Raw genomic sequence first — 12,191 nt, 5'->3', positions numbered from 1 at the left:
CAGCTGTTGCTGGCCCAGAAATTAACTGCAGCTGAGGAGATAGCCAGCCAACCTGATAACCCCTGCATGGGCCATGGTAGAACAGGGTCTATACACCCCTGGCAGAGGTGTAATAGTTTTAACCTAGTAAAGGCAATGGAAGCCACGTGGAAGCCTGTAACATTGAAATATGTGCTTTCCTTCCTATATTATGCCCAATATGCTACATATAGTTGTAACATATGCTTACATCTTTTATTCCTCTTGTACAGCTACACTAGAGTACATGCAAGGAGGCGGAAGATGCGTGTCCACGTTTTAATCTGGATTTGGATTCACTTCTCCTTTGGCGAGTCTGAATTTCATTACCCATGTCAGGAAATCTGCCTTTGCAAAGAGGGGGCCAAGTTTGTGAACTGCTCTGGAGTCAATGTGACTGACAACCTCATCTTCCCACCTGAGACTGAGCACTTGGATTTGTCCATCAGTAACCTGTATTCTGTTCCAAGCAAAGTTCTGAGATCCCTGTGGAAGTTACAAGTTCTACTTCTGAGTGGGAACTACATCACCGAAGTTGGAGAGAGAGCATTTAGCTCTTTAGAGAGACTCCAGAAGCTTGATATCCATAGAAACGAGATTACAGTGCTTGGAAGCAGTTTTTCCACAGGGCTCACCTCTCTCAGAGAGCTGAATTTGTCCTATAATAGGCTCCAGGAACTATATTACAGGAACTTCCAGCATTTTGAGAACCTTCAGAAGCTCAGCTTCCAAAATAACAACATCTCCTCCATAGAAATGGGAGCCTTCCGGAGTCTGACCCGCTTGAGGCAGCTTCATCTTCAAAATAATCACCTCTTGAACCTCCACAATGGGGTCTTCTCCATGCTGCAGCATTTAGAGTTTCTTAACTTGGAGGGCAACAGGATAAAGACGATTTCTCCTGGGGTCTTTACATCCTTGAACAGCCTAACGGTACTTAACTTGGTGCACAATGAAATTGAACATATCCGATTCAAAACCTTCCTAACAATCCAGACCCCTGGGACACACATCTTGCTCTCCTACAACCCGTGGATCTGCGACTGTGACCTGCAGAGAGTCTTTGCGAAGCTGCACAGTGTCAAGCGGCTGATCTTGGATGACTACGACAACATGACATGCATGGAGCCGCAAGTCCTGAGAAACCTGTCCCTGTCATCAGTGGACACCCAGCTCTGCGTCGCAGAGACTGTGACGGTTCTCGTCATTACCTTCACAGTGTTCATTACTGTGGTGGCAGCTATTGTGATGGCTGAGAGGAACAGGAAGAAAAGGACAGGCAAGCACTGGAGTGAGGACAGTGACATCTCTTACGAATCACAAGACTGAGCTTGCTATCAGGGCCTTTCTCCAAAACTTTTATTACTTGAACATGTAATAAGCAATCTAGGTCAGACTTTGCGGTTTCTTTTGGAGGATGGTCCTGCCAGATGGTGAAGAACCTCACCTGAAAGGAAGGCAAAAGTTTGAAACAACTTCCTCAGAAGGGACTTGTTGGACATGTTGTTTCTGCCCCCGGAGACACGCCTGCTGCTTGTTCCTTGTGATTTTAGCACAAGCTCCATGACACCAGAGTGTCTGTACTGAACCTTCCACTACAGTGAAAAGAACAAAACTTAACTGCCAATTATAGGGATAACCTCAAAGTTAAAAATCACATCTGATAGTTAAAGAAAGAAGTTCTTGCCTTGCTACTGAGTCATGTCACTGCAGATTATTAAAATAGAGTGTCCTCTCCAGAGCCTTCTGTATCTCTTTACCTCTCGTCTTCCATGCCTTGCTCTACACCCACAGTGCTCAAGAAGACTATGCCCTATATGATTGTGATTTGCATCAAACTACTGCAGGTGATTGCAACTCACCTCCCACAATTCTCTTGCAACTCCCCTATCCTCTGGAGGTGTGGCAAGAGGTGAGCATTTGGCAAGGTAATCCAAAACCGAAAATCCAAAACCAAATGGAATCAGGGTCTGAATCATTCCGCCCAGAGACTCTCTCTCCCTCATGGGATTCTGTGTGGTGAGTAGTCTGAGGCTATCAAGCAGATGACACACATTCATCACCCTCGTTTGTAAGACTGCTCATGCCAACAGTAATTCTTAGTGGGACCAGGTGGGGAAGGGAATATCTTTTATTGGACCAACTTCTGTTGGTGAAGGAGACAAGCTTTCAAGCTACACAGAGCTCTTCTTCGGGTCTTTGTCTCTCTAATATCCTGGGACCGACACAGCTGCAACAACACTGGAAAAAAAATTCTTATCACAACCAAATGGACCTGAATCTCACTTTTATTTCTTGGACTGTAAAGGGTTCCTGTTTCTAGATAAATTTGCATAAAAAACATTGAGATATTTCAAAGAATGCCAGACTTCCATTCCACCTTGCCCCCCCCTTCCCTCCTCTGCCTATTCATGTATGTCTTTCCCTATTTTGTTACTGGTACAACCACCCTAGCACGTTATGCCTATGTAGGATTGTCTGGTCTTGCAATTTCAATGAGTTGTAAAATTGCATAGATATGTAATTCTCTTGGTGGTCCTGTGAAGCATGCAGTATTTGGGAATTTACACAAGCTGTAAATTGTATACATTTGTACTTTTCATTGTCTGTTTCTCTAAGAAAATTAATCATCATAAAAAACCCTACCAGGGTGAATTTGAAAATCTCGTTGATTGTTTTCACCAGTTCTGCTGTTTCCCTGTTGCATTTGACTCAGCCTTGACAGTGAAAGTGGACTGATGTGCTTCTCTGTTTTCATTTTCTGGTCCAGGTTCTTATCTGGGGCTGAGAACTAGGCGTAGTTTTGCGGGAGGACACAAAGGCCACCTTGGAACCTCCCAATCTTGGAATCACTCAGCACCAGTGCATATTAGAGCAGTCTTCAGGCAGCTCTGTTGTTCACTGGCTACACACAGCCTCCAGGCCTTGTTCTGGTAGCACAGGATACAAAGACACCCCAATTATAACCCCTTTCCTCCAGCCATGCCCCTACACTATCTGTAGGGAGGGGATGGTGTCAAAGCCACTACACAAGTGGAGACCCTCTGTCTAGGCACCAGGTATGCAAGCTTTGGGGCAGCGTTGGGCCACAAGAACATTGCAAACTTGCCTTAAAACAAGGCAGGATTTGGCGACTTTCTTTAGTTAGTCTCACTTTCTAGTGACTGTATACCAGCCCAATGCTGCTCTGTTTCAGTTTCCAACACTGCAGGAGAATAGTTGGTTACAAATGCTGCTGCTTATTTTTAATTATTTATTTATTCAGGAAGTTTCAAGGGGTTTATTACCAGAGAAAACTCTCCAGTCTCTACTTTGTATCTCTGATCTCTATTCTTAGTGAGCAGAAATCACTCCACTCTGAGATGGATGCTGCAGACCATTGAGCACGCTCAGTAAGAATTTAGGATTTCTTTTAAAAAAGTGCCCCGGCAAAGAGCCAAGTGGGTGTGGCTCAGCAGAACCACAGCTCTGAGGTGAAGGACATCAGTGAGCATGTGCAAGATTGGCAAGTATTGAACATGTGCAGTAAGGTGACAGAGAGGTCCCTCAGCTAAGCCTCTAACTGGTCAGAACCCACTCAGACCAGTCACAGCTTGTTTTAAAGGTCAGACCTATCAATCAGAATTCTGAGGTAATGGTCAAGACTGAGCATGTGTAAGTGAGGTAACTAGCTAGGAATAGGAATCTATATAAAGAAAGAGCTACAACGTAGCATAAAAGGCCAGCTGCCAGCAGCATTTTTGGAGTCCAGAAGCTGCATCTGAGAGGCAGAGAGCCGTGCAGGGAGAGCCGGTAAGCCAGGAAGAGAAGCCAAAGAAAAACGGCTGCAGAGTGAGAAAAGAAAGCTGGAGTGGAGCAGAACTGACTGACCAGGCGCTGAACAGCAGCAGTAATCATTTGATTTTTAAAGGAAAGCAGCAACAAATTTATAGATTAAGCTTAATAATATTCTTTTAGTTATCATTTTAGTATATGTACAGTTTAGGTTAGTTTATTGTAGTATTTCATATGTATGTGCATGAAATGTGTCTGTGTGTTTTAATTGTTTTTTATCTATGTAAACTTTAAAGCAATTTAAAATCTGCTGTCAGCCATTTGTTGCAAACTGGCCACTTGCAACAAATTGCTTCACTTAATATATTTGAACTTCGTGCTATTGTAGTATAAGTGCTCTTTAACATGCAATAAGGGATTTGTGTCTCTGGAATTTTGTGCCTTATTTAGGATTTTTAGGATACACGATATTAGGGATTATTAGTTACTTTAATAAAAAGATACCTTGTTCTGGAAGGATTATTGCCTGTGTCAATTACTTTATCAGAAGGTTATATCCATGTCCTTTAGCATTTCCTTAGCAACCCCGGGAACTTTGACTTCGGGAAGAACAGATTAAGGGGGCAGTAGGCAGGTTAGTGTAGCTGTACCCCAAAACTCACTTTTCAGGGTAACAGGTTTACAGTTCCTTGCCATGTAAGTATCAGAGACAAGAGAATCATTACAAGGGTGAGCAATTTGTTTAGAGAACCGTTCTGCACTAATCTTATCATCAGATCTCTGTGCTTAACTGAGTGTTCGCATTTACAGAGTGAATTTCTTTTCACTACCCAGGACATTTGTTTCTGGTGATTTTGTTAAATGGAGTGAAAGCTCCGATTACACATATTTAACAAACCAGGGACATCTATCAAATGTTAATACTCACACAAATTGGACTGGTATGCTGCATTTTTTTTTTTTTTGCACATGAGTGTATCAATCTCTGCAGACAACCTTCCTAACAAAAAAATGTTTGTATATGACCGGGATGGGGTATCCAGACCCCACACTGGAGAAGAAGGGGTTAAGGAGCTGCTGTGGCACACCTGGCCCCACCCCACTGCAAAGCCTGAAGAGGCTGTTGGAGGATCTTAAAAAGGAGGAGGCAGAGCAGCTCCATGGCAAGCAGACAGGGGAGGTGAGCTGACTTGTGTGCTGAGCTCCTGGGAAGGAGCACTACAGGGGCTCTTGTTGCCTGAAGCATGGTGCTACTGACCTGACCAAGCCTGCAAAGGAAGCACCGGTGACATCTGCAAGGTCAGAAACTTTGTATGTGTTCAGTTATTTACTCTACCCCTTGGGAAGAGAGAGCACTGGTAGGAAGTGAGCCAAGGAAGCAGCTGCATAGTACATCAAGGTGCAGCACTCAGCCGCCTACCATTGGGCCCTGGATGGGAATGTGGTGAAAAGGTTTGGCCTGGGCTTCCCTACCAACCCCTAAAGAGGGGACAACAACAGAAATCTATCCCTTGGCAAGGACCACTCTGAAGGTAGAAGGGTCCCGATGCCAAGATGTGGACCCAAAGGGGATGCTGTCAAGCCTTTGCTGACTTCTAAAGACCTTGCCATGCATGACCTGCCCAGAGGCCTAGGCCGCTAAAAGGATATCTCCACCACAGGGTGGAGATATAGTGAGAAAGGGGAACTCCCTAGTGGAATACAACTTGCCACACCCCTGCCTGACCACTAGGTGACACTGGCGGGGAGTGTTCCCCTTCACGATGACGCTCTGGAAAAAGGATCTGGAGAGACAAATTACACCAGAGGAAAGGGGTTTGATCTGGAAAAGAGGACTAGCAACCTCAGTCTATAGCACAATAAAATAAAATTTCTTTAAGATACTATATCAAGGGTACCTGCCAGGTTAAAACCAGTCACATTAAAAAAAAATGCAGAGATTGAAGGGGGATAAGTGTTAGAGAAACTGGGGTAAAGGAGGAGATTTTTATGCAGATATAGTGGATGTGTCCAGACATCAGAGGGTATTTGAACTGTAATTCAGAGTCAAGTATCACAAATTGTTGGGTATTTATTACCAAATGATTCTTTGGTAATCCTCCTGGGGCTTCCTAGCTAAGATGGTCACACAGAAGGAAATGAAGAATTAGTCACTCATCTGCTAGTCAGCATCTCATTGGAAAAAGATAAATAGTCCAACTCTAAAAGAATGGCTCAAAAATATGGGAGATTGTTTTGGAAAAATTAACACACCCATTATGTACCCAGAAAAATAGACAGAGTACAGGTAGACACTTAGATATTTGATTACCATTTATTCTATAAATACCTGTTCCTGATTTTATTGTTTTTACATTCCTGAAAACATTCCTGTTCATATTAGGCCTTGTAACTAACCCACCTTCTTAGCAAAATCTAAACTTAGTGCCTGAGTTGCTTGATGGTGACACTTCTTGTCTTTTTCAGAATTATTTCATTTAAGGTATCCTACGCTCTTTCAGACTCAACCCAGACTTGTTTTCAGGCCAATCCCCATGGGCATTACAAACCTGATATATTTTTATAAGTGTTTCATGCTGCAAACGAAGTATGGGTAGCATGGCCAAGTGAATGAGCCTTTGCAAAATTGCACTTTGTGTGCATGTGCTGTAACAAAAGTGACTTTGCTCGAGACATAGTTATAGACTTGGGACTAAATTTTTAGCTGGTGCAAATTAAATAATAGCACTGTTTACAGCAGTGCCTCAAGATCCTAGTTTCAAACCCTGCTCTCCAGGGTGCTTGAGAAGCAGTGTTGACTATTACACCACACCAGTTCACCAGACTGACAGAATTCACAGACTTGGGTGGGCCAGCTTCCATGGCTCCAAAACCTGCTTCCTGATTGGCCACACAGTCTTGACCCTCATTGGCTGGTGACCATGTATAAACTTCCTGCTTCTGCTCTGGCCTTGTCTGAGCACCAAGCTGCTGCTGGCTGTTACTTGGAGCCTGCTTTGGTGCTTCACCTGACCCTGGTAGTTGGCTTGCAGTGCCTTCCCTTGGGCTCAAGGATCTTCTGGCTGTCAGACCTCTTGCATGAACTCCGACCATGGATCTGGACTGCCGTGTGACTCACCTGACTCCTGGGCATTACATGATGACTTCAGTGGAGGCAACTCACTGACACTAGCTGCAGATCTGACCCCTGAACTCTCAGGGCATGTCTTTCCAGCAGAGTTAACCTGAATGACCTACTCTGGAGTTACTCCTCTTGACTTAGCCTAGCACAAGTGAGAGCAGCCGCACCGTAAAATAAAACGTGAGCTGCTGTGTCCATACTGGCATTACAGTCTTTCTTGTACGGCATAAGATTTATGGGGGCTCATCCCCTGGTTCTTAGCCCTGCAGCAAGCTGAGCATCTGTATGAATTCTTTCTTGTCTGTTCTCTCTGGGCATGGGGGGGAATTGTGGGAAGGCAGAGGAGGACTCAGCTGATGCTAGAGTGCATCCATGGTACAGATGTCAGCAGTTGATACGCTGCACTCACTCAGCTTTTAACCAATACCCCCTCAGCCAACTCAAGCTGAATTTGTATGTGTGGATGGGACTCAAGTTAAGGGCAGCCCTTGTGTTATAACTCAAGTTAACTCTGCAGTGAAGACAAGCCCTAAATCCAGGTAATTGCATTTTCTAGGGGATTCTTTTCTCAAAACCATGAAACTCTGTTAGATCACATCCTGCATGTAAAGCCACAGAGTTCCCCCCAACCCTATTTTTCTCCTTTGTTTCCCCAGACATCAAATCCAGTGGGTGCTGAGGCTTAAAGCTTAAATGTTTGTAAGTGCTTTGAGACTCATGGATAGACAGCATTTTACATATGCAAAATGGTATTAATATGATTCATAGCGACAGTCAGACTAAGGTTTGTCTACAGAGGGAAACTGACTAACTATAACAGACTGGTTGCTGTGTGTGTGTAATGATTGTGCATAAGGAGTCCAGATATGGCTGATGCTGCATAACTAGGTTTCCCCAAAGCGTTGCATCTTAGATGGCCATTCACAAATGCAAGGAATGAACAAGAAGCATTAGTACATCAGCTTAATTGTCATCAGAGAAACTTGGTGGAATAAATCTCATGACTGTAATAGTAGTTCAGAAGTGTATAGTTCATTCAGGAAGGACACACAGAGCAAAAAGGAAGAAGTATATTATACATCAAAAATAGATATATTTGTTCTGAGATCTAGAAGAAGGTGAGAGGTAAACCACTTGAAAGTCTCTGGGTGAAGATGAAAGGGGGGAAAAAACAGGGCTGATGTCATGGTAGAGTCTAGTATAGACAACTAAATCAGAAAGAGGAGGTGGATGAGGCATTTCTAGAACAAACAATAAAAATATCCAAAACACAAGACCTGGTAGTAAGGGGGGAATTTACTATCCCGATATCTGTTGGAAAAGTAATAGGGCAAAACACAAAATTTCCAGTATGTCCTTGGAGTGCACTGGGGACTATTTTTTGTTTCAGAAAGTCCCCCGGTCTAACCAGGCAGTCAGCCATTTTACACCAGATTCTGACCACCGTGGAGGAATTGGTCGTGAATCTAAAGCTGAAAAGGGGATTTGAGTGAGAGTGATCATGAAATGATAGATTTGAGGATTCAAAGGAAAGAAAAGAGCGAAAGCAGCAGAATAAGGACAATGGACCTCAAAAATGCAGATTTTGACAAAGTCATAGCTGGTAGGTCATGTCCCAGGGAAGAAAATCTAAGGCATAAAGGAGGTCAGGAGAGCTGGCAGTTTCTCAAGGAGACAATACTAAAGGCACAACTCCAAACTATCCCAATGCAAAGGGAAGATTGGAAGAATAGTAAGAGGTCAATATGGCTCCATCAGAAGCTCTTTAATAACCTGAAAATGCAAAGGACATCCTACAAAGAGTGGAAACATGGACAACTTGTTAAGAAGTACAATAGCACAAGCATATAGGGACAAAATGAAAAAAGCTAAGGGTTACACCCTAGTGAGGGATATAAAAGGCAATAAGCAGAGGTTCTCTAAATAAGAATGCAAAAAAAGTAGGAGAAGACACAGAGATTGATATTTGGTTTAGAATGTGCAGTAAAACAAAAAGAAGAGAATAGTGAGACTACAAGATTTGAAAGAAAGGTACACAGTAGTTCCCTGAAGGTATATTTTCAATCATATAATGAGAACAAGCAACTAGATTCCTGCATCTTGCAATAATATCTTCCAGAATAATTTTCAGTCTAAAAAACACCTCAAAGATGACTAAAAAATGAGTTTGCTTTAATCACACTAGTTTGCAGCAACTATATTTTACATGATTGAATCTCTCTCTAATGGTTGTAATTTCCCCCTAAAACTGAATAATATTGTATTGTTTTATTTAACATGAGAATGATAAATGCATGTTAACAAACTAAAGATAATTTTAAATGTTTTCAGAAGATACAGTTTACAAACAGTTTATCTCTTTGTGTTTGTAACAATCACTGATAAGTAAAATTAACCCTGAAACATTAACAGGAAGAAATTGGCAAACACCGTCTTAGAAATTTAACTTCAATCCATAGTAAAATAATGTAAAAAAATGAGAGAAAATTCACCAAACACTAAAGGGTAATGGGAACCATGAGCAATAACTAGCATAGGTTTCTAAAGAACAAATCTTGCCAGGTAAGCTTATTTTCTATTTGTAATACACTTACAAATTGGAGGTGGCTCTAAGAAATGTCATAAATCTATTCGAGGTACTTTTATTTCTCTCCCATTATTATAGTATTTAAGCATCTCCGCACATTTAAGCATCCGGGCGCACAGATATGCTTCCTTGCCCCAGGCAATAAAATGCCTAGTTACGGCTTCTGACATCAACCACCCTGTCCAGGTGTAGCAGGGTGGAGCTAACTGAAAGGGGTGTCTGGCTCCAGGTCTTCTGGCCCTGAAAGGGGCAGGCTGCCCTGTTACAGGATCCTATAAGTCCATAGCTCACCTTTCAACAACTCACTGTTCTCACCTTGTTATCTATTCATCTCGCATTATTGGCTGTGTGTTCTGGGATTCCATTTAATTTTAATTTATATGGTACTATGAGTAAAGTTGTGTAGAAGCTTGGACATCCCCATCCTACTTGACTATATTGCATCTCAACTTATTATTCATTTATTGTAGCTTTAGACATTCTATCCATTCAAGTCATTCTAAGGTCATTGCAAGGAAAAACCCCTGTGTTCTTCAGCACTGATACTGGAGGATAAATATGGAAGTAGTCATAACAGAAAATCCAGCACCTGGAAATAAGCTCCCCTTTCTGCTTTTTGGCATAGAGAGCTTTATGTAATACCTTAAGACATTGTAATTTAAATGTTGATTTGAGTCACGCTTAGCTTTTAGCCATGGAATTTTCAATCAGTGCAACCTAAGCTGAACCTCATTTCCCTTAGTTTAAATGAGCCACAGCTGTGTTGCTATTGCATAGATTATCAGTGACTACACATCAGTGACTACACCAAATTGCCTTCCTTCCTTCCCTTCATATTTTAATCATTTAAATGCAAGTACAACAAACAGATGTGATTAAATGCCTGACATCTATTTAGGAGTACATTTTCTATATTGTGTACACCATGGGCTGCTTTTCTTCATATTGCTTATTTTGGGGATGGAGAGTCTTCTACTTTATTGGAAGTGTTGCATACAGCCACGAATATTACTAACTGGCCCTCTGGAAGATTCTCCCAACATGCTCTTGGCCTACTGGCATTTCAATCCAGGACCCTCACTATGTTCTGTCAATGCAATTCAATCGCAATCTGAAGTGGTTGCTGCTCTTCCAGTGACCCATTTCCACAGAACTCTCCCAATGCACTGCAGCCCTGATTTTCAGTGCTCCCTATTAGTTCAGCCCTTTGTCTCCAGAAAATGCTTCCAAAAGACTACAGACCCGATCTGTAGCACCTCATGTTACTCCGCTCCTATGTCACTCCACTGCTCTGCCAATGTATTTCAGTCTTGTCCCCTGCATTTTCTGCTACTCTAGTTCAGGGATTGTGTCAAAGTATTAGGCCTGGTCTACACTAGGCGTTTATGTCGAAGTTAGCGCCGTTACATCGAATTAACCCTGCACCCGTCCACACCGCGAAGGTATTTAGTTCGACATAGAGGTCTCTTTAATTCGACTTCTGTACTCCTCCCCGACGAGGGGAGTAGCGCTAAATTCGACATGGCCATGTCGAATTAGGCTAGGTGTGGATGGAAATCGACGCTAATAGCTCCAGGAGCTATCCCACAGTGCACCACTCTGTTGACGCTCTGGACAGCAGTAAGAGCTCGGATGTTCTGAACTGCCACACAGGAAAAGCCCCGGGAAAATTTGAATTTGAATTCCTTTTCCTGTCTGGCCAGTTTGAATCTCATTTCCTGTCTGGACATCGTGGCGAGCTCAGCAGCACTGGCAACGATGCAGAGCTCTCCAGCACTGATGGCAGTGCAATCTCAGAATAGAAAGAGGGCCCCAGCATGGACTGATCGGGAAGTCTTGGATCTCATCGCTGTGTGGGGCGATGAGTCCGTGCTTTCCGAGCTGCGATCCAAAAGACGGAATGCAAAGATCTATGAGAAGATCTCTAAAGACATGGCAGAGAGAGGATACAGCCGGGATGTAACGCAGTGCCGCGTGAAAATCAAGGAGCTGAGGCAAGGCTACCAGAAGACCAAAGAGGCAAACGGACGCTCCGGATCCCATCCCCAGACATCCCGTTTCTACGAGGCACTGCATTCCATCCTCGGTGCGGCCGCCACCACTACCCCACCACTGACTGTGGACTCTGAGGATGGGATAGTGTCCACGGCCGGATCCTCGGACATGTTAGCGGACGGGGAAGATGAGGAAGGAGATGAGGAGGACGAGGCAGTCGACAGCGCTCACAACGCTGATTTCCCCGACAGCCAGGATCTCTTCATCACCCTTACAGAGATCCCCTACCAACCCTCCCCAGCCGTTACCCCAGACACAGAATCTGGTGAAGGATCATCCAGTAAGTGTTGTAAACATCTAAACATTTATTTGTAACAGAACATGATTATTAACAATTTAAAAAATGGGTTTCTCATGATTAGTTTGATTAACTTAACGGTTCAGTCATGGGCAGTGCAACTATTTGAAAAAAATCTAGCAATGTCCGGTTTTGCATGATTGTCCTGCCCAAGCCGCTCTACTGTTTAGTCCCTGCTACTGCAGCTACAGTAAGATGCGGTCTATATGTCCGGGGATGGAGCAGAAATCCTCCTGGGACATCTCAAGGAAGCTCTCCTGCAGGTAATTTGAAATCCGCTGCATTAGGTTCTTGGGGAGAGCGGCCTTATTGGGTCCTCCGTAGTAGGACACGTTGCC

The 12,191-nt window shown here is 43.4% G+C and overlaps 1 protein-coding gene across 1 annotated transcript; it reads left to right on the top strand.

Moving 5' to 3' along the window:
• Positions 1–282: 282 nt before the first annotated feature.
• LOC117885007 (leucine-rich repeat-containing protein 15-like) lies at positions 283–1,347 on the top strand. The gene has a single exon (XM_034786072.1). It carries the CDS (start codon positions 283–285, stop codon positions 1,345–1,347), a length of 1,065 nt encoding a protein of 354 aa, XP_034641963.1.
• Positions 1,348–12,191: the final 10,844 nt, after the last annotated feature.

This window comes from Trachemys scripta, chromosome 11, assembly GCF_013100865.1.
Source record: "Trachemys scripta elegans isolate TJP31775 chromosome 11, CAS_Tse_1.0, whole genome shotgun sequence".
In the NCBI taxonomy this organism is placed as follows: Eukaryota; Metazoa; Chordata; order Testudines; family Emydidae; genus Trachemys; species Trachemys scripta.
This window is presented reverse-complemented; position numbering and strand designations above follow the sequence as displayed.

What these genes read in the sequence shown, in the direction of transcription:
- LOC117885007 (XM_034786072.1), top strand. Translation starts at nt 283, where the DNA reads ATGCGTGTCCACGTTTTAATCTGGATTTGGATTCACTTCTCCTTTGGC.